The sequence below is a fragment of the Scylla paramamosain genome, chromosome 16, assembly GCF_035594125.1.
Source record: "Scylla paramamosain isolate STU-SP2022 chromosome 16, ASM3559412v1, whole genome shotgun sequence".
In the NCBI taxonomy this organism is placed as follows: domain Eukaryota; kingdom Metazoa; phylum Arthropoda; class Malacostraca; order Decapoda; family Portunidae; genus Scylla; species Scylla paramamosain.
Genome location: NC_087166.1, coordinates 23,705,789 through 23,728,765, shown reverse-complemented (window position 1 = coordinate 23,728,765; position 22,977 = coordinate 23,705,789). Strand labels below are relative to the sequence as shown.

The 22,977-nt window shown below is 40.2% G+C and overlaps 2 protein-coding genes across 15 annotated transcripts in view; both read right to left on the bottom strand.

The window, feature by feature from the left end:
- LOC135108149 (S-methyl-5'-thioadenosine phosphorylase-like) overlaps positions 1-7,942 on the bottom strand; it is a 24,917-nt gene extending 16,975 nt beyond the window's left edge. For all 3 annotated transcript variants that reach the window (XM_064018893.1, XM_064018892.1, XM_064018894.1), the window contains exons 1-3: positions 7,755-7,942; positions 2,686-2,831; positions 610-777 (exon numbers count right to left, since the gene is read on the bottom strand). In XM_064018893.1, coding sequence (XP_063874963.1) covers positions 610-777; positions 2,686-2,831; positions 7,755-7,769 — 329 coding nt within the window. In that variant the 5' untranslated portion in view covers positions 7,770-7,942. The remainder of the gene's footprint in view (positions 1-609; positions 778-2,685; positions 2,832-7,754) is intronic.
- Positions 7,943-10,900: 2,958 nt separating this feature from the next.
- Positions 10,901-22,977, bottom strand: part of LOC135108148 (rap guanine nucleotide exchange factor 2-like) — a 118,644-nt gene continuing 106,567 nt past the window's right edge. For 8 of the 12 annotated variants that reach the window (XM_064018879.1, XM_064018886.1, XM_064018883.1 and 5 more), the window contains 5 exons: positions 22,611-22,880; positions 17,519-17,698; positions 16,213-16,272; positions 13,303-13,440; positions 10,901-12,364 (listed from right to left, as the gene is read on the bottom strand). In XM_064018879.1, the coding sequence (XP_063874949.1) occupies positions 12,330-12,364; positions 13,303-13,440; positions 16,213-16,272; positions 17,519-17,698; positions 22,611-22,880 (683 nt within the window). In that variant the 3' untranslated portion in view covers positions 10,901-12,329. The remainder of the gene's footprint in view (positions 12,365-13,302; positions 13,441-16,212; positions 16,273-17,518; positions 17,699-22,610; positions 22,881-22,977) is intronic. The other 4 variants (XM_064018884.1, XM_064018885.1, XM_064018888.1 and 1 more) reach the window with 4 other exon arrangements.

The following is a 22,977-nucleotide window of genomic DNA, read 5'->3' as shown; positions in this document are numbered from 1 at the left end:
TAAAATAAACTGAATCTATGAATCTCATATACTATTACTAAGAATGCTAGGTCTATCTGTCTGTCTGTCTTACATTTTTGTATCAGTGAGGTCACATCTGAAAATAAAACCAACACCATATAATGCTGTATGAGGAAGAATATGCATTACATATGAAAAAATTTCCAAAAATCCTGATCCCGATTAACAAAAGCTACAATCATAAAACTATGCATAGGTGAGCAGCTTTGGTACATCTAACAAAGTTCATTGTGCTGATGTAGTTGAGAGTGACATTCTAGCTAAAAATATATAACATTACTACAAATCTAGAAATCAAAATTTGAAGAATCATAAATAATAATGAGATTATCACTATATCAGACAATTTAAGACTGAGAAAAACATTAAATAAGTTGGAAGCATTATCCTTATTTACCCTACAGAGGCTGCATGGCTTAGGAGTCACACACATCTTTGCAGTCACAGATAATCTTTTTCTCTAATGTTCCTCTAGTCTTCCTCAACACACCACCTCCAGGTACTCTTTGGTGGAAGACAGTATGGCACATCATTCAACTCCTGACAATAACTGTACAATGACATCACAGCCAAGCCACTCTAACCCACCTGTCAATGAACTGGTCCAGGATAACAAAGTCCCCAGGGTGGATGTTCTCCTGCAGCGACCCGCAGGCAGTAGACACCAGGACGTGGGTGCAGCCCCTTTCTTTCAGCGCCCACAGGTTGGCTCGGTAGTTCACCTTGGTGGGCATTATGGTGTGCTTGCGGCCGTGTCTGTGGGATGAGGATCTGTTACACCCCCTGTGTTAAATGCAATGCCTGTCCCTTCACTAAACTTCAAGACCACGATGTCCACTATTAACCCTCTGAACCTAGTGGCTGTTCTATACTGTTATCTAGATTAAGGTTACATGATTTTACTAAGCTTGATGGGTACAGTCTTATAATCAATGAGCTGTGTTGTGTCTAGTAAAATTTTTTGGTCTAAAAGTATCTAATATTTCATACAATTTTGAGTTGGAATAGATCAATTTAATGTTTCAAGAAGTCACCTGGATTTACATCTGGATCTACACACACACACACACACACACACACACACACACACACACACACACTCACACACACACACAAGATAACATTAAATTAACTAACAACATTTCAAGAGGATAGATGGAGGACATATGATTACAAGGTATGAGTTTATGAATTAAGTGGAGCAACTGAACAGACAACTTACTGTGGAGATAACCCAGAAGGGAAGCAAAAAAAAATAAGTAAGAAAAAAGGACCACTTGAACAGAGGAGACAGGTCACATATAATTACAATGTATGAGTTTATGAACCAAGTGGAGGAATTGAAGAGACAACTTATGGTGGAGAAGAGAACATAGAAGGAAAGCAATAAAAAAACAGCTAGAAAATGGAAGATGGCTGAATAACACAGAGAAGTACAGCTTCCAAAAAATGTACACACACAGAATTACTGGAAGAAGTGATAGAAGCAAAAAAGTTGATGAATTAAAGGAGAGACTGCATAAATAAAGATATGAAGAAAGGTCCACCTAGTTTAGCTCAGGCAATGTGTATCTACTACAAATGCATACACACACATACAACAACGATCAAATAAATAACAAAATATATATAAACCAATGACTATACACACACACACACACACACACACACACACACACACACACACACACACACACACACACACACACAACACTAAGAAGACACAGTGAAAATTTGTAAGAGAGAGAGAGAGAGAGAGAGAGAGAGAGAGAGAGAGAGAGAGAGAGAGAGAGAGAGAGAGAGAGAGAGAGAGAGAGAGAGAGAGAGAGAGAGAGAGAGAGAGAGAGAGAGAGAGAGAGAGAGAGAGAGAGAGAGAGAGAGAGATGGGGAAATATAGTTTTCTTGACAGAGCAATCAGCCAATGGAGTTTACTGACTGACAAAATTGTGTGTGCAAGGAGCATTCATAGCTTTAAAAGATAGGACATTACGAGCTTGACTCAATCTTGTAAAAATACAATTAGGCATGAACAACAAGAACACACACACACACACACACACACACACACACACACACAGACCATCAAAGCCTGCCCGCTAAACCTTTGCTCCATAGATCATACATACCATTTACACATCATCAATCCAAGTCACAGTTACCACTTGTGTTGACAGGCAGCATTGTAGCAAGACATAAATAGTTAGTGCCATAAAGACCTCAGTATGATAAAACAATAAAGTGCTCAGCAATTATTTTTTGTACACATCACAATCCTAAATGAGTGTAAATGTGTTGTATTTTTGTTGTTTTCTAGATATATTCTTAAGTAACTTTGTAAGAATGCAGTCCATTCAACAGCACATTTCCTATTCTCTATTATACAATTCCAAATAAAAAATAATGTTATTGTCATTATCATTGGTCATTATTTACCTTCATAACTTTATCAACCTGATACTGAATGAGAGTAAATATTGCCATTATTATTATCATTATTATTGGTCAATATTTATTCATTAAGCCATCAACCTGATTAGTGAACAGAAGCAAATATTGTCATTATTATTACTATTCTTATTATTAACTACTCCATTGACATGATTACTGAATGGAAAGAAATAGTGCCTTTAGCATTACCATTATCATCACTAATACAATAGTCACCTGGCCAGCAGCACGCAGGGCACACCCCCAATGAGTCCCTCCCGTAAGATGTCCGAGGGAGGCCCATAAGGAGTGTCTTGGGGGGACTCGCTGGTCACCTCAAACAAGTCAGGATTGTTCAGCCCTGAGCCTCCAATGATGCCAATCTGGGACAATTATACATGTAAAAGCTAATAAGACTATATATATATATATTATATATATATATATATATATATATATATATATATATATATATATATATATATATATATATATATATATATATAATATTATATATATATATATATACCAGACCAACAATCCTACACAGGGTGGCCCAGACATGGCAACACACACTAATACACATATCATTCACACTCTTATTCCTGTTAGTCCCTGGTGAGAAGGGATAGTAGTAGTAGTAGTAGTAGTAGTAGTAGTAGTAGTAGTAGTAGTAGTAGTAGTAGTCTCTCAGTCTATCTATCTTTATATCTGGCTAGCAATCCCACTCAGGATGACCCATACAAAGCACACTGATACACATGCCATTCACACTCTTATCCCTGTTGGCCCCTGGTGGAAAGGGATAGCCTCATGGACCACCCTACTACTCGTACACTCCTCAGGCATAGCACAGCTGGCCACATACGTCTAACAAGAACAGATTCACAAAACAAATTGAAGAAGTAATGTTATGAGATTATGAGGAAACAGGAGGTGTGAGTGAATCAAAAAACAAATTCACTTACATCTTCTAGTCTTGATATTTGTCACTTGAAAAAGAAATGTGGAATTACAGACTCTCTTAGATGAGACCAAAGCTTATCAGTGCAAATGAATTCACATTGTTCCAAAGGTTGATTTTTTAATGTCTCCACCTGTATAAAGTGCTCTCTCTCTCTCTCTCTCTCTCTCTCTCTCTCTCTCTCTCTCTCTCTCTCTCTCTCTCTCTCTCTCATCTTTTGCATGTGTGTGTGTGTGTGTGTGTGTGTGTGTGTGTGTGTGTGTGTGAGAGAGAGAGAGAGAGAGAGAGAGAGAGAGAGAGAGAGAGAGAGAGAGAGAGAGAGAGAGAGAGAGAGAGAGAGAGAGAGAGAGAGAGAGAGAGAGAGAGAGAGAGAGAGAGAGAGAGAGAGAGAGAGAGAGAGAGAGAGAGAGAGAGAGAGAGAGAGAGAGAGAGAGAGAGAGAGAAATGCTCCAATCACAGGTTAATAGATATGCAGGAAGATTTGACATGGAAACACTGATGCACTCAAAAGACACATATACACAACACACAACATGCAACACCAACACCAAGAATTCTGTCATTCCTATAGTTATACTTATCACACACTTGCACAGCTGATAACTATGTCAGTAAAGTTGGCACAGCTGCTCTGATTGCTGGCTAATTCACACTTTTCACTCCATATCTTTACTGTAAATATTCCACAACATTCAAACATATGACACAAAAGCAATAAAATCATGCTTATATCATTAAATCCTAACTAACTGTCATGGCTAACAGAACATTTTTGGTTTATTATGTAAACCTCATTAATCTATCTATCTATATACCAGGCTGGCAGCAGCACTCAGGGTGGGCCATACAAATCATCATATATTTATACACACATAAATCAGTGCAACACCCTACTCGTATTCCTGACCATCTTGGAGATACGCCCAACATTCTTGACCTTTTCCTGACCTCTAATCCTTCTGCTTATGCTGTCACCCTTTCTTCTCCGTTGGGCTCCTCCAATCACAATTTCATATCTTTATCTTGTCCTATCGCTCCAATCCCTCCTCAGGATCCCTCTAAGCGAAGGTGCCTCTGGCGATTTGCCTCTGCTAGTTGGGGGGAACTGAGGAGGTATTTTGCTGATTTTCCTTTGAATGACTACTGCTTCCGTGTCAGAGACCCGTCTTTGTGTGCTGAGCGCATAACAGAGGTGATAGTGTCTGGCATGGAGGCGTACATTCCTCACTCTTTTTCTCATCCTAAACCTTCTAAACCTTGTTTTAACACAGCTTGTTCTCGTGCTATACATGATAGAGAGGTGGCCCACAAAAGGTACTTAAGCCTCCCATCACCAGAATCTCATGCACTTTATATTTCTGCCCAGAACCATGCCAAGTCTGTTCTCCAACTAGCCAAAAACTCCTTCATTAACAGAAAATGTCAAAACCTTTCAAGATCTAACTCCCCTCGTGATTTCTGGCATCTAGCCAAAAATATCTCCAATAACTTTGCTTCTTCTTCTTTCCTTCCTCTATTTCAAGCAGATGGCACCACTGCTATCACATCTATTTCTAAAGCTGAACTCTTCCCTCAAACCTTTGCTAAAAACTCTACCTTGGACGGTTCTGGGCTTGTTCCTCCCTCTTCTCCACCCTCTGACTACTTCATGCCACCTATTAAGATTCTTCGCAATGATGTTTTCCATGCCCTCGCTGGCCTAAACCCTCGGAAGGCTTATGGACCTGATGGGGTCCCTCCTATTGTTCTCCGAAACTGTGCCTCCGTGCTTGCACCTTGCTTAATCAAACTCTTTCAGCTCTGTCTGTCAACATCTACCTTTCCTTCTTGCTGGAAGTTTGCCTACATTCAACCTGTTCCTAAAAAGGGTGACTGTTCTAATCCGTCAAACTACTGTCCTATTGCTTTAATTTCCTGCCTATCTAAAGTTTTTGAATCTATCCTCAAAAGGAAGATTCTTAAACATCTATCACTTCACAACCTTCTATCTGATCGCCAGTATGGGTTCCGTCAAGGCCGCTCTACTGATGATCTTCTGGCTTTCCTTACTGAGTCTTGGTCATCCTCTTTTAAAGATTTTGGTGAAACTTTTGCTGTTGCCTTGGACATATCAAAAGCTTTTGATAGAGTCTGGCACAAAGCTTTGATTTCCAAACTACCCTCCTATGGTTTCTATCCTTCTCTCTGTAACTTCATCTCAAATTTCCTTTCTGACCATTCTATTGCTGCTGTGATAGATGGTCACTGTTCTTCTCCTAAATCTATTAACAGTGGTGTTCCTCAGGGTTCTGTCCTGTCACCCACTCTCTTCTTATTATTCATTAATGATCTTCTAAACCAAACTTCTTGTCCTATCCACTCCTATGCTTATGATACCACCCTGCCTGTCCACCTCTCTAATGCAAGAGTTAACCAGTATTCTCAATCATTCATCCCTTTCTCTGGTAAACTCTGGAACTCCCTGCCTGCTTCTGTATTTCCACCTTCCTATGACTTGAATTCCTTCAAGAGGGAGGTTTCAAGACACTTATTCATCAATTTTTGACCACTGCTTTTATCCTTTTATGGGACTGGCATTTCAGTGGGCATTTTTTTTATTAGATTTTTGTTGCCCTTGGCGAGTGTCCTTCCTACATAAAAAAAAAAAAAAAAAAAAAAAAAAAAAAAAAAAAAAAAAAAACATTCACACTCAGCCCTGTCAGCCCCTGGTGGTGTAGTCTTGTGGACCACCCTACTATACCCTACTACATCCTATGAACTGAACTGGTAAAGCAAAACTAATTCATAAGGGGATAAAATATAAATTAATGTGGCATTTGCATTATCACTTACAAATCCCCTCTCATTTCAACTAGTATAACTTTTCCAGTGATTGAACCCATGATGGAAAAAGTCAATAAATGTATGATGAACAAAATCTTTTCTTCTCAAAATACCATTAAATTTCTTGTTCTATTAACTGCTGGTTCATCACATCACAGGGTTACTACTGCACTGTTAATTGATACTTCTGTTGTGATGTCCCTCAAGACTCCTTTTTTGGGTTCACTGTTATTCCTTATCTGAACAAACACAAGTCTCCTATAGTAGTAGTCAAGGTATTGGCTGTCCCTGCCCCACATTGATGTCACGTTCACAGTTGACAGACATATGAACACCTCTCTCTTTCCCTCATACTGTCATTCATTTAGTTATTCCAAAACTATAACTTGTTATATACGGCACCATTTTTTTTTTTTTTTTTTTTTTTTTGCGTGTCTAGGCCGTGCAGCGCTGCCGTCCCAGTGTCCTTGACATGTGAATCTCCCAGGCCGCGCTCTGCTGGCTATAGTCAGGTCAGGTCACTCCGCGCCCGGTCCGCAGAGTTACAGCCAACATCCCGAGTACCAAATTAGTCTGGTTCCATTATAACTGACGCATACAATCTCATAACTCATATACATAATCTTATAGCTAATATTTATATATGTATGTATGAATGTATGTATATATATATATATATATATATATATATATATATATATATATATATATATATATATATATATATATATATATATATGGTAATTGTCTAGAGTCCTTACCGGGCCTTATTACTGGTCTATTCACTTCAATTCTTTTACACATACCTTCACATGCACCTAAAACATCATTTTAAAGTGGGGGACAAATGCCCCCTTCCCTCTAGTCGGTTAGGTTAGGTTAGGTTAGGTTAGGTTAGGTTAAGTTAGGTTAGGTTAGGTTAGGTTAGGTTAGGTTAGGTTAGGTTTTAGGTGCATGTGAAGGTATGTGTAAAAGAATTGAAGTGAATAGACCAGTAATAAGGCCCGGTAAGGACTCTAGACAATTACCCTAACCTAACCTAACCTAACCTAACCTAACCTAACCTAACCTAACCTAACCGACTAGAGGGAAGGGGGCATTTGTCCCCCACTTTAAAATGATGTTTTAGGTGCATGTGAAGGTATGTGTAAAAGAATTGAAGTGAATAGACCAGTAATAAGGCCCGGTAAGGACTCTAGACAATTACCATATATATATATATATATATATATATATATATATATATATATATATATATATATATATATATATATATATATAACTGACATCCGCTGTGGTGTCAGGAATGGAGCAGTACATACAGTATTAGCTAAAGTAATGGTACAAAGTATCCGACGGTACACAGCACTATACAATGGTACATATAAGCCAACGCAAGATATGGACTAGAGAAAGAAGTAGTCCAGGCGAGAAATATTCATGATTTTTGAGAGTAGCTGGGTACTAGTTGATATGGAGACGGGACAATACGAGCATAAACACACAATCACGTACTTACCTTCACCGGGGTCATGGTGCAGGCTGTCTTGACCTGGGCTGCTGGTGTAACACGCTGCGGGGAGTGACACAGGATAGTGATGATACTCAGCACTTAACTGGTACCGGCACTCAACAGTCCGCAGCTGCAACAGGTAGCATCCACGGGAGGCGTGGTAATGCCAGATTGCTTACACATTTCCAACAGGGCTACCATGTTATCTCTCTCTCTCTCTCTCAATTAACATTTTTTTTTTTTTTTTTTTTTTTGCTTGTAGTTTGAGGTGGCAGGCGGTCCATCAGTCGTAAAATCTTTATATAGGTAGACACATCATCTGAGGAATCTTTTGGGGAGCACCTCCGGCACGTCCTGGCATGCAGCGGCGTACCGGGAATTTCCAATGCTCTCGCCACCCGCAAATGTCATGCGATCTGGTGTAGGGTTGCCATACGTCCGGATTTTCCCGGGAAAAACCCGGATTCTGGGAAAACAGAATTCAAGATTATCAGCCATATGCAAAGGTAAATAAGTTGAGTTTCTTTTAATTAATTTATATATTTTCCAGTATCATATCAGGACCATAATCAGGTGTTAGTGAAGATGTCCGGAATTTTGATAGTTCATATATGGCAACCCTAATCTGGTGGTCATCACGTCATGAATCTATTATCCCCTACATATTACACTCAGGGTTGAATGGGTTTGCACAAGTTGTTGTGTATTCAGTTCAAAGCTGAGAGACCTTCAGTTTGAATACTTTTCCATGCAGAGTTTGCCTTAGTTTCCTCCTTTCATGCTGCAGGCCTCCTAGCAAGATGCCTTGAGCCAGCACGGCTTAACACCCTATTTTGCCAGAACTCCTACAGTGTGACAAAAGAACTCAAGAAGATAGTGATGACAATGAGAAAAAATATGGAACTTATCTCTATGGAGATTTCATTGATACGAGTTCCTGGAGAGAAGGCGCTGAAATATACCCCAGAGTACATCTCAGACTGATACTTTTAAAATAGATTAATACACCATACCTTGTTTCTTTGTAGAAATAAAAATACAAATTAAAGGTCCTATTTCCCAACTATTGTTCTTTTAATTATCTTTTGACATGTTTAATACAGGAACATTATTATTATTATTATTATTATTATTATTATTATTTTATTTTATTTTATTTTTATTATTAATCTATTTATTTGATCTTTTCATGTAAGAAGAACACTGGTCAAGAAAAGAAAAGAAAAAAAAAAGTCCCACTAGTGTGCTAGTCCCTAAAGAAAAGTCAAAATGTATCATCCAAAACTGGAGGATGAGTATTCGACCACAAAGTTCACAGTCGGGCTATGCTCTCCTATCATAGGGAGAAAACCGATATATAATGATAAAATAAAAGCTCCTGAGGTGACTTGGAGTTACAACTGGAGTCTGGTTGGCTGCTTTGCAAGGTTCGGCCATGTAAATTTACCAGCTTCCACCTGAGCCAGAAAACACAACTCTTCTCCCCATTCCTCCTTTGTAAGTGAGGGAGTGCTTTACTGTGCAAGTAGGGTGTAATTTTACTATGGTAGCAGCAGCAGTCATCATTTGAATCAAGATGATGGTTCTCCTATGTACACCTTCCACAGACCACTCTCTCCTTGTTCTCTTTTTATTACTCTTATACCAAAGTACCTTTGTACCAAACCCTGCAAATGGTAATGAAGACATGACACCCTGTACACACACACACACACACAGTTAAAAAGGTGTGGAATTCATTGACTGATGAAGTTGTGTGTGCAAAGAGCATTCACAGCTTTAAAGATAAATATGACATATTAACTTTAAAAGACAGAAACATCATGAACTTTACTCAATCCTGTTGAAATACAGTAGGTAAGAACACACACACAAGCTCACTCACATCACATCACCTCTGAATCTTCACCAATATGTACTGAGAAATTTATCTAAAGATGGAATAATTTTCTTTACCTCATGTCACATGATGGTGGTGCGTCACTTCCACCACAGCATTTTCAACTTGATGGAGATAATGCACTTACCAGCTCTTTGAATTTATGGTAGTTTATCTTTTAGTTACTTTTATTATAAGGGGCTGGTGCATCAACAGAGTGTGGCTTCCTGTACCTGCTCCTCAGTGCCAGGTCCAGGAAGCCCACCAGGTAAGAGAAAGGTGGCCTGGTTGGGAAATGAACTCCAGACACAGAGATAGTATAAAGTAAAGGGTCTTGTGCATCAGAATTAAACAATCATTAGGTCCTATATATTTTAGAGCCTTCATCTCCAGTCACTACACTATCACACCAACAAGTATAGCTTCACTTTTCAAACTCCTGGCCTCAGGTGGCAGCCAAACAATCATTATGTCTTAGGATCTTTTTGAAGTCTTTATATCTCCAGTCTCTACACTTACTATTGCATCTACAAGGATCTCCTCACTTTTTAATCTTTGGACCTTAGATGTCAGAGCCAAACAATCATTTTGTCCTGTATTTTTTTTAGCCTTTATATTTCCAGTCATGATACTCACTCACACCTACAAACATGCCTCCACTTCATATCTTGGCCTCTTGGGGGGAGAGAAGAGGAATGGGGTCTTCTTTCTTTCTATCTTTCCCTAGGCCTGTCAGGGTGCCATGTCAAGCATCATGGAAACACTGGAAAATTTATCTGAAGGCAGGGTAAATTAAGGTGTGGAGAGATGGCTTTACCTGGGAACCTCACACACACACACACACACACACACACAGTCACATGGTAGTATGCTATTCCCAAACATTTCCTGCCAGGCTAGAAATAGTTACCAAGGCCTAAGTTTATTCTGGCACTACTCAGGAAGAATATTAGGGCTGCTTCAGTGTATTTTCCTAAGATGAGACACCTATCTATCCATCTATCTCCATACCATGCCAGCAACTCCAGACATGGGTTAGCCCAGACCAGGCACCACACACTCATACACCCTGGGATAGTCTTGTGAACCACCCTACTACATCCCAGGAGCTTAGGCATAGCACAGCCCACACCTAACTATATCAACATATACAAGTAAATGTATAGAAAGGCCTGACATCTAATTCCTGATGATACACTAAGCCTGGATACAAAAGTGGGTGATCTGTTCTAAAATTTGGTGGCAAGGTATGTGAGGGAAGAAGACAACCATAACAAAGTGAAGTGTATTTATTTGTACATTCTTATCCAGGCCTCCAGAAAGGGCCGCAGGTTTGGAAGTATACCAAGACCATCTTCTCACCACCACGTCAGGCATCTAGTGTCCTGCCCTCGACTCTCTGGATGCAAACTTGTTCTCAGGGCAGAAGACACAAGGCTCCCGATCAGTTAGAAAAAACACAATTAAGTTACTTGTTACATTGAATGTTCTGTTGATTTTTTGGTGACATCAAAGTTACATAACTGGAACATTGGGGTTAATATTACAGTCAACACTGATGAAATGCAGGAAAGAAGTTAATATATCATTGGAAATCCACAAAATATGTGTCTGATAAACTAAATTATCGCCCAGAAAATAATGCAATACGCCAAATTAACTGTAAGATTGTCAATTACTCTTGTACAACATGTGCTAAAATTATTATTTTTGAAAAAAAAAAAAAAAAAAAACTATGCCAATCAGTCACAAATTCAAATTTAGTTATGAAATTTTCTCAAGTAGTGTCACATAATATTTATTTTGTTTAGCTCTAACTCTGCTAAAGTCTGATACATTGCAAGTGTTCACCATGCAAAGGGTTGCTCCCCCTCAGCCCTCACAGCCTCAGTGGCTCCCGGGGGAGGGGCGTGGACGATGAGGTGGCTGGCTGGCTGTGTTGGCTTGGAGAGGGACACACACTGGTCATTCGGGAGTCACCAACATGAGTCTTACATTCATCTTCCATATGGTGTGGCTTCTTATTTACAGCATTAAAAATTTAACATACAGAAGAAATGAAAGTTTCAAAATTGCTGACCTCATTACTTACACTGAATACTTAACAACTAATCATATGGACATGAATAAAGCTATCTATATAGTATATACAGAACATCCACATATAATCATGAGTTACATGTATTTATAATGTGTTAAATTCATAAAAATCTTACTGAAGCTGTGCCCCAAAGTATCTTATAGCCAGAGAGTTTAGTAATGGACCGCTGGTTAGGAGTGGAGAGATACAGACACATTACTAGTTAGGATATATCTTTACATAGCTTACTATTAACTGTCTCTCATAAATAGTCACAAACAAATGTCATACTCTTACTGAATGTAATAAAATATGGAGTCTCTCAGCAGGGCTTTCCTCTGGGCTCAGTCCACACACTCTCTCTGGGCCATATGAGACTGTTCATCTTTGGCTTCTCAAATTTCATTCCCACAAGATAAGCAAACCAGAGTTTTTCACACTTTTCAGTTGACATCTACAATTTACTGATTAAATGGACTTTCAAAATTAAATACATAATATTTTGTATAGTAACAAACTCTGAGAAGCTACTCTTGTAAAAGCTAATGGAAAAATCTAATTTTAATATGAAGGGTTAAATGTACAAGGGACTAGGTCAGCCTCCCAGTGCCTGGCAGGTAGCTTACACAGCAGAGACCTGAGCATCTTCTTCTTCATCTGCAAAATGAAGACAAGGGATCTGATGCAATTATTACCATTTCAGTAACTGAACAACAACAATGTTGATGCATATGACAGTCCAGCAGATGAAATGAGACATCCAGAAGGCTTGAAGGAGGGAGGGAGTATAGGAGACACTCAGTGCTTCAATTGCCTCTAGAATTTCATCATACAAGAAAGGAAGGGTGACATCAGGTGAGGAAGTGTATGCTCAGTAAGGGTCGGAAACTAGACAGAGCTAACAAGCCAACATTTGCCACAGTACAGTGAGCACCGGCCTTGCTGGCCTCACGCACACTAAGGCACGGCCAAGCCAGCCTCGGGGGCCGGCGGGGCCACCTACCGCTGGACACGAGTCTCTCCCAAATAAATACATACAAGGCCAAAAGGAGAATATATGGAATAAGGGGCATCATGAACCAAGGCATGTGCTTACTGAGACAGTAGTATATAATATAAGGCTTCTGAGGGAATAGTACAAAGTTGATTCTCACAATGAAGAGAAAATGAGACTAACAGCAACATACTACATATTCTTAGAAAAGAAACAAATAAATACTAAACACAGGACTAAGTATTGGATCATATATATATATATATATATATATATATATATATATATATATATATATATATATATATATATATATATATATATATATATATATATAAATACACATACTTTTCTGCCTTCATTTTTCAGTGTTGAGATCCATCTAGTATTTGAAATCAAAATTCTTTTCTGTCAACACTATTCACATTTTTTTTTCAGATTTCAAGCCATATTTTCCCATCCTTGAGGAAACTACATTCCATCCTGCCTCTCACTCACCAGTCAACCTGATGAGACACAGAGGCCGAGTCATTTAGGGGAGGAGCATGATTTCTTATTCTCATTCACTGGTATGGGTGGTAATACTTGGTGTGGAACTTACCATCGTGGTGTGTGGGGTGGTAATACTGAACACCGTCATGAGACAGAGCTCGTCCCATCTGCTTCATTCTGAGCTGAGTTGCAATGTAGTCTGGAGGGACACCCGGGGCTCCGCGGCGCAGGCGGGCACTGCCCATGCCTGCCGGGGGAGTAGTGCGTGCTCAGGTTAAGGTCTTTGTGGGTGGGTGTGGTGTGTGGCATGTGATGGTGTGGATGTGGTGTTATGGAGCATGTGGAGTGTATGGGGTGTGGTGTGTGGTGGTGTGGATGTGGTGTTATGGGGCGTGGTGTGTGGCATGTGGTAGTGTGGAGGTGGTTTTATGCGACATGAAGAGTGTATGGGGTGTGGTGTGTGTTACCTTGTGTTGTGGTGAGGTGCCTAACTTTGTGGCAAAACTGGAGCCAAGCTGGTGTTTTGCCTCCATATCTACTTTTTCTCCTATCCATCTACTCCATACCATTTAAGAAACATATTTATTTATTTATTTTTTGCATAGTTAAGCATGTATTCTCTTCATTCATGGTTCCTCTGTACTTATCCAACTTATTAATGTGTTGTTATTTTTCCAAGTGTTGGTATTATACCACTGCTGTGAACTCAATCAGGGAGTTTCATTATCTTTCCTCAGCCATGTGGAGATAAAAGAAAGCCACTTTAATATTTGCCAATACTGCAAGTGGCTTTTATAATTCTGCTAATGTATTTTCTTGGTGAGGAAAACTTATCATTCTTGTTATTACTCTTACATCCTTCTCTTCCTTTGTTTTTGCTTTGCTGGTTAATTCTCTTTCTATTTCCTCCTCCCAAATGGATCTCTTATCATTTCCAAAACAAGGCATTTTCTGCACCGAACTCAACTTTCCATCACTCTTGTCACGTGTTTCTTTATGACAGTTTGCACTTACAATTGGTCTCATGATTTCTGCATTGGGGAATAAGTGAGGGGACTGGGAGGGGGTGAGTTTAGAGCATGCAGGGAGGGAGTGCAGGGATGGGGATAAATGAAATGGGGGATAAATGGGGATAAAAGGGGATTATTCTGTCACGGCCATCCAATTTTGGGAGGGAATGGAATTTTATAGCAACAGGCATCACACAGATTAATAGATTCTGGCATTATGAAGATATGTTTTTAATACTTGATATTTTCATAGTTTGCATACACTTCTGAATTGTGTATACAGCTACTTAATCTGTCTTGTATATCCTTTATGTAGATGAAATAATTTGTGTGTGTGTGTGTGTGTGTGTGTTTATCCAGCTGGGACTTTTAGGCAATGAGATTATTCCTGTTAGTTTCTGTCTCTGTGTTTCAGTGTGTGTGTGTGTGTGTCTGTCTTGCTCTACCTACTTGTGTACTTTGTTGTCTTGGTGCTGAATGACATCCAGCTTGGTTTTCAATTCCTAAGTGTTTATAGTGTGTGTGTGTGTGTGTGTGTGTGTGTGTGTGTGTGTGTGTGTGTGTGTGTGTGTGTGTTCTTATCTAATTCTTTTAACCTAATTTTTTTTTTTTCAAGATTGTTAAGCTTGTAATGTCCTGTCTTTTAAAGTTAACTTCTAATATTTATCTTTAAAGCTGTGAATGTGTGTGTGTGTGTGTGTGTGTGTGTGTGTGTGTGTGTGTGTGTGTGTGTGTGTGTGTGTGTGTGTGTGTGTGTGTGTGTGTGTGTGTGTGTGTGTGTGTGCACTAATAATAATTTCAGTACCTTAACTCATAAATGAACACTTGTACTACACCTATATATTTAAAAAGTACTAATTAACAAACTTATTCCCTTTTAGATGCAGAAGAGCTTTAGAGTTTAGCAATCACGTGCTTCTTCAATCTGCACTTTTTTTTTTTTTTCTTTAACACTTGGTGCATTTAGGTGAGTTAGGAGGTGGGGATGAATGGCTCCAATTTAGAGGAAGAAAGAAAGTACCTGATTATGAAGGGCAATATCTTCTCATGCAAACAAAATGCTCTTGTTATGGTAGGAAAAAATGCAATTATATTAATCTACTTAGTGAAAAGACTAATTTTTCTCTTTTTTCTATTTTTTTCTCATTCAAACAATAAAAGTACCTTGCTAGAGCAGGTAAAATACAGAAACAACTTAATATGTAAGATGAAGAGACAATTTTTTTCCACTTTTTTTTTCAGTCTGATAAGGAATAACACAAAAATATGCTTAAAATTTCAAGACTCACAATACATTTATAAAACGTACATTACTGTCTCATATTGCCCAACAGTCTACAAGTACTTTTTTCTTAATACTGTACTTTCAAAACAATATAATCCAATATTCAGCAAACCCCACTTTCAATCAACAAAAACATAACAGAAAATCCACAAATTATAATAAAAAAATCATCCATATTAAAAAAAGTAGATTTGAGGAACATTTAGATCGTCTCATTAAGAAAGGGAATAAGGAATGGAGAAATTACACTGCATACTTATTTATAGGTCATCCTTATGTCCAAGAACAGCATGAGAAATGAGCAGAAGGAGAGGGAGTGAGGGAGAGCTGGGGAGAGGGTCTTGGGATGTTTTATTTGTTTTGCTTTGGTTTAAGCGAGTTTGGGATGTTTTAGGAAAGGCTGAGCTGGTTTGAGAGTGAGGGGGAGGTGGGGGAGAGGGAAGGGGAGAGACTGGGGATTTTTTTGTATGTTTTGGGTATGTTTGGGAGAGGCTGGGGTAGTCTGGGAGAGGGTGGGGAGAGGCTTAGTGAGTGAGGAAGAGGCTGTGATGGACTGGGAGAGGATAGGAGAGGCTAAAATGGATAAGAAATAGAATAAGAGAGGCTAGGATGGATTGAAAGAGATTGGTAGAGGCTGGGAGAGAATAGAAAAGACCGGAGATGACACTGCATACTTATTTATAGTGGTCCTTATGGCCAAGAACAGCATGAAAGAGTGACTAACCTGCCGGGACAGGGGGCAGCACAGCCACTGCATGCGGGAAGGGTGGCCGCGACCGTGACTCTGTTGTGCGTGTAGCGAGAAGGCAAGTCAAGATATGCCATGGAACAGCCACAGGTAAAGGCAAGCAGAAGAAAAGGGGGCCACCATTCGGATTATTGCCACACAAACACGATGACTTTCCCCCATACACTCCCATACATCAAGCTACCATACACCATACACAGACTTACTTACGGGATCTATTTCACAGTTAATTCCCTGTCAAACCCACAAACAAACCACCTATGTAAGTTACACAAAAACAGTTAGCTACAGAATCACCACAAATACTGAAAAGAAAAGTGTTCTGAGTCAAACTTTCAAATCAATCAAATATGGAGTCAAAGGTTTCTACAGAGCTACAATACAGTGTCTACCATAATCCCATGATCAAGTATAATCTGCCAACATTCACAAAATTACCTGATATAAATGGTGAACAGCAAATATTAGAGTTACACATTCAGAAAAAAACAAGGACTGAGGACCCATGAGCCATAGATAACATAAGTCCTACAGATAAAGAAAATTGTCTTAAATTGTATCTTTTTGCCACAATACTTGGGAGTATTTACTCCTCAGTGACACTTGTAATGACGTCAGTACTAATCTTAATGCAGTATCCTGAGATGTTTTAGAGAACTGAGGTCATTGTATCAATATGAGGTAATTAGTTTCAAAAGAATAGATAAATTTCTGAATACTGATGAAAGATTGTTAGGTTTAAGAGTTCAGGAATTGCTTTGTAAGGATCAACTTATCATGTCATGTTCTCATATTCCTATTTAATGTAGAAAAAAGGTACTGATAAGATGCTTCATATGAACTCAGAAACCATGAAAATTTAGTAAAAAGAACAAGAAAACATAAATACTAAACTGCACAAATATAAGTACTTCTCATATTCTCCAAGGTAGTATTGTAACAGAAAGATTCAACTGTAACCATCTGAATAATATAAAAAATACTGAAGATAATAATAAAGGAAGTGCAGGCAAAAGACCTCCTTACTTCAAATAGAGTTGGAAAACAACACCAAGATAAGATTAGATAGAAAGTTACACTACAGTAACATAACACTCATCTTATGCGGGGAAAAAAAAAAAAACCCTCTTTACTCAAGGGGGAACAATTTAGAAAACTCCAGGAGACAGACTCACACAGGAGGCTCTGAAAGGTAAGGGCAGCAGAGGAGCTCAACACAGTAAGAAACTGGTGACAAAGCTTTCGTTAACCTGTCCGTTACTGAGAGGGAGAATCGACCTACCTGGCTGGTGGGAGTAGCGGCGGTGGTGGGCTGGTGGGGAGGAGTGGGGGTAGCATTCATAATTAGGCACTCCACCAGCTTCAACTTCCAGTGAGGAGGAGGAGTGTCCATCAAAATGGGCCGAGATGCCAGAGTCAGACCCACCAGGTACTACTTGGCACTCTGTCGATGCCATGGAACCTGTCAGGATGCAGAGAAATGTTAGCACTGCACGGAACTTGGATGCGCCATAAAATCAACAACAAATGAAGTATATCTGACGAACTGTAACCAAGTATTAGTTATTGAGAGGAGACAGCTGTTAACCCTGCACTAAATTGTATTGTTAGCTGATGAACTGTAGTGTAACCAAATATTAGTTATCGCGAGGAGACAGATGTAAATCTTGCACAGAATTCGGATGCATCATAAAATACACATCAGTGAAGTAAGGCTGACGAACTGTAAGCAAATATTAGTTATCAAGAGGAGATTTTTATTTTTTTTTTATTTTGGTGTTTATGGGGAACAGGAAAGTTGTGTGTTTATGAACATACACAAACTGTAACCAAATATTAGTTATTGAGAGAAAACTTTTTTTATTTTTTTATTTATTTTATTTTGGTGTTTATGGGGAATAGGAGAAAGATGTGTGTTTAAGAGCATGCACATCAGCACCCACACCTCAACACCTCCATGCATTCACTCCTGTACACACACAAGTCTTTGTTAATCCTCAGCTGTATACAAGAGCTTTGATATATCCCAGATTGTTACTTCAGCTGTTACCAATGACCACAGTTAGTACAGCATTTGTAACAGAGCTTGGCAGGGTTTTTATCATAACTTTCATGAGGAGATGGGATTGATTTATGGGTGATGATGGCAAATAGGGGGTTTTATGTAATCAGGAAGTGCCTTGTGTAGGTTAACTGGCTTTTTGCAGTTATGAAGTAAAGGTCAGTGAGTGGTGAGAGATCCCAAGGAAGCAAGAGGGCAGATGAGGAGAATGCGTGGTGTTTGTAACTCCAATGTAAATACAGTATGGAGCACTCTGTTGTGAGGCAATGGTTATATACACCTTGTCCTGAGTCTGTGGCTGATGAGACCTTGACAGGTGGGGAAGAAAGACATGGTGGGATGATTGCATGAATGACAGTTGTTATGTAGGATCATGATCTTTGTAAAAGGCCCAGCTTACCTAAACTAACATTATTTACAGTAAACTAGGTAAACTTCTAACCTAATCTAACCTAATTCAAACTAACCTAAACTAAATAAACTTAACTAACAACCTAACCTAACACAGACAAACATAACTAAATAAACTTAACTAATCTAACACTAATATAATCAACTAAATAAACTTAACTAACCTAACCTAACACAAACTAACCTAATCAACACTAAATAAACTTTAACCTAACCTAACTTACATAGGCTAACCTAATCTACATTAAACAAACTCGACTAACCTAACCAATATTAAACTACACTAACCTATGACAACATAACAATCAAGTGTACATAAAATAAATGGACAAGTAATACATGAATTCACTAAATGAAAACTGTCAAAAATTCAGTTACAAATGGAAAAAAAAATGTTATAGCATCACACATCTGAAAACTGAACCAAAGGATTATATAGATGAGATTCCCTAAACACCCTTCATTCTTACACCAAATTTTCAAATAACCAACAAAAAATCTGGTTTTGATTTGTGATACTATATACTTCCAGTGTTGTCTAAACACCTCTTACTATCATAACAAATCCTAAAATAACTTAAAAGTCGGTTTTGATATAAAATGTGAGTGTTAGTCACTTATTCATGTGCCTGTGTGGCTGCGTCACATAACAAATTTCCTTAGACCGCTGAGCCCTCCACCTCAGTGTGCCTATGTCAGTACTCTCTCTCCTCAGAATGTAGGGTGGCTCAGTGCAGATGGCAAGTAACACTACCAAGGTTGCTCTGCCTACACAACTATCAGCTAAATAGTAACCATGGAGTTTATATTTCTGTATCTATGACAACTGAAGTGATAAAATTGAAATTTAGGGCAGATTTAGTTATATACACCAACCAATTGTCAATAAATGGTATTCTGCCTTCATACACCTGTGATTGGTCACTTGAATACCTGAGGCAAAAACTACAATACAAAGCAGAGGCACATTTACCCATTTCATATAAACATGAGTGGAGGATGCTCATGCAGACACTGGAGTTGTCATCCAAAAATTCCATGCAATAATGTGATGGAGAGGAGAAGGAACAGCACTACAAAGACAACAGCAAGGTAAGCATGTGAACAACAAGAAAAAAGGAAAAAGGCAAGGTATGAAGGTGTTGCTTTACATATATAGGGACGTCCTCTCATATTCAAACATATGCAATCTCTTTCTCATTGCCGTATTCATCGCAGTACGTCACGGGGGCCGGCAGCACCAGACTCGGGGGCTGCCGCTCATACTCCCTGCCCACCAGCTGTGTAGCATGGTATGGAACATGGCAGTGAGCATGGCAGGAAGTGTGGCAGGGGGCGTGGCAGGGGGCTGAGGGGGCCATGGGGAAGGCAGCCACACTCAGGGAGTTCAGGGAGTGCTGCTGGCCGTGGAGTACAAATGGGATGGCATAGTCTTGTTTGCTCTGATATCCCTCAAAACTCTTACTTCTATAGCCTGCCATCCGGACATGACCTTTCTTAGCAGAAGTAGAGGATGAGGTGCGGCTCACCGGCCTGATGCCATTGAGCAAGCAGCAGTCTGAGGCTGGAAGTCCTGACTCATAGCAAGCTCCACTTGAGCTCTGAGGAGGTGCCTTCATTTCCTCAATGGGGGACAGTGTGGGTGCACTGTTGGTGCGGCACATGTGTCGCTCCAGCAGCAGTGTGGTTGGTCTGCGGCTTGGCAGACTCGAGGTCTTCACCACTGGACTGGCCAAGCTAGACTGTGGTTTTCTCAAATCATGAGTGCGTGTAACACTCGCATCAGGGTGTTGTCTGGAAGGAGTAGTTAAATTTATTTCTTCCTCTAATTCACGAATAATAGCAGACAGTTTGTCTGCAATGCGCTTGTGAACTTCAGGCTGGGACTTGTATTTCACCAGGAAGTTTACAGTGTCAGTGAGTGAGGAGTTGCCCTGAGGCCTGTCCCCCGCCAACTGAGGTGTGCCCTCATGACTCGAGTTGTCTGAAGTGCTCAGCACTGAACACTCACACGAGTCGTCTGGCTGTGAGTCTTGTGCATCATGATTGTTGGTCTTATTTACCTGATATTTTTCAAACCAGGTGTGGTTCTTTGTCATGTTCTGCATTTTCAAGGCATGGTTTGCAGATCTCTTCACATAAGTCAGTCTGCCATCTGTACAGGCGAGGTGTGCCTTTGCTGCACACTGCCCTGAGCCCTTGGCCAGCTGAGAGTCTGGTGAGGTGCTTAGGATGGTTCGTTCAAGACTGTTGGCCTTGGAACTTTTCATTTTGAATGTCGTGTTTTTACATGAAGATGCAGAAGGCTCATTAACTTGATATACTCTCTGGGAGTCACACTTTTTGCCTGATAATGTTTTTTTTGGAACTGAGGGAAAGTAAGTTTCTTTGTCACATGAGCATCTCTGAATGGTTGGGTATTTATTTTCTAACATTTCATTTTGAAAATTTTGTTCAGAATTTGCTCTCTCCAGATAGAAGCGAGACGGCAACTCTGTGTCTTCACTTGTGAAGTTGTGACTCTTGCTACGCGTCATCTTCTTTTTTAAATTTGCAAAAGACTTGAAGTCTGTGGAAAACATGGCATGGAAAGGTTTGATGAGCTTATGCTGCCAAGCTGGTGCTGATGAAGGCTCCTTGACCTTCTGAGGAGAATTCTTAATGCAATATTTCTTCACCTCAGGTGTGTCAGTAACCTTGTCCAGGATGTCTTCACTTGAGCTCCTTGCAAACAAGGAGCGACTGGTGACTGGAGACAGAGTGGTCTCTGAAGAAGGATCTTTGGAATAATTCCTCTGGCTGTCTACACTCAAAAAATCTTCACTTTTGCTTCTAAATATTTTGTTAAGTATTTTTGAGCTTCTCTTACTGAACGCACTGTCCTTAGAGTGAGGGAGGTCTTGGTACTCGGGCTGCTGTGGTGTGGCACTCTGGCTCATGTGGGACAGTGACGGCCATTTTCTGAACAGAAATTTTTCAGACCGTGACAAGTGTGAGTGCTTGTGATTGGTTGGAGAGATGGCTTCCATCCGGCACAAGTCCGTTGAGTCTGCTTTGGCTCGCTGTGAGTCTGGTGACGACTTGCCTCGGGGCAGAATGAAGGACACCTTGCTGCTCTCTGGTGATGAATTAGGTGTCACACTGATTGGATCAACACTTCTCTCACAATATAAAGGATTTTTCTTCACATTCCCCAACTGCCCTGGAAAACAAAATGTTTCAAATTCTGATCCACCGTGTTTCTTTTGCTGGCAGGCTAGCTCACTGATGGACAGGCAAGGTAAACTTCCTGCCAAGTTCTTTGCCAGAAACTCTCCTTGGGATCTGGTGTTTTTTTCAGCAGCCTGTACAAGCAGGTCTCTTTGCCAGCTGTCATCGCTGTTCAGCACAACTGGAGCAGTGTGACACGTCGGGGTTGACGCCTGAAACTCTCTGTTGTCAAATGGAATATTAATGTTCAATTTGGAGGTGAAAGGAGAAACAAGACAGTGGTTTTCTTTACCAGGAGTTTCCCCTGATGCTGGAAGGCTTTGGGAAAATATCCCATGTTTATTGATCATTTTCAGTTTTCTCTTTTCTCTGCTGTGGCCTGGGGAGAGGATGGACGTCACAGGCTCAAGGAAATGGAATTCTCTCTCAGAAGTCCCACGAGTGCCATGGACATTCTCTGGACTCTGGGAGTGTGGTGGACTGTGGCGCTTGGCAGAGGCAGTGTGGTGTGAGTTTGTGGGAGGCTTTCCTCCAGTGTTATTTCTAGAGGGAGAAAGTTTTTTAATGGAGGAGATGAGGGCAGAGCAAGCAGCAGCATGCACAAAGGAGAGAGAAGCTACTGATGAGGAGGGTGAGAGGGATGCAGCATTACTCATGCCAAGGGGGGGCAGTGCAGGATCTAGCAGCATACCTGAAGTGTGGGATTTATGGAGTTTGGAAAGGGAGGTGACAGAGGATGACTCTGCACTAAGGTCCACAGGAACAGCATGGGTGTCGGAATGGGAGCGCTCATGAGACGAGCGGGAATTATTGGTGGAGGTGGACCCCCTACGGGGCGGGCCGGGGGAGGGGGTGGGGGAGAGAGAGTGGTGGGTGGAGGTGGAGCGTGGGCCGTGGTGTGGTTTCGTCTTGGGCTCTGCCAGGGCCTTCATCTTGCTAATGGACTGGGGAGACGTGGCTCCTGCAATGTGAGGAGAGTGCTCAGAGAAAACAAGCTAACTATAGTAGGTCTCTGGAGGCTTGAAAGTGTTAAGCTCTGATTAAGAAAACATAAAAAA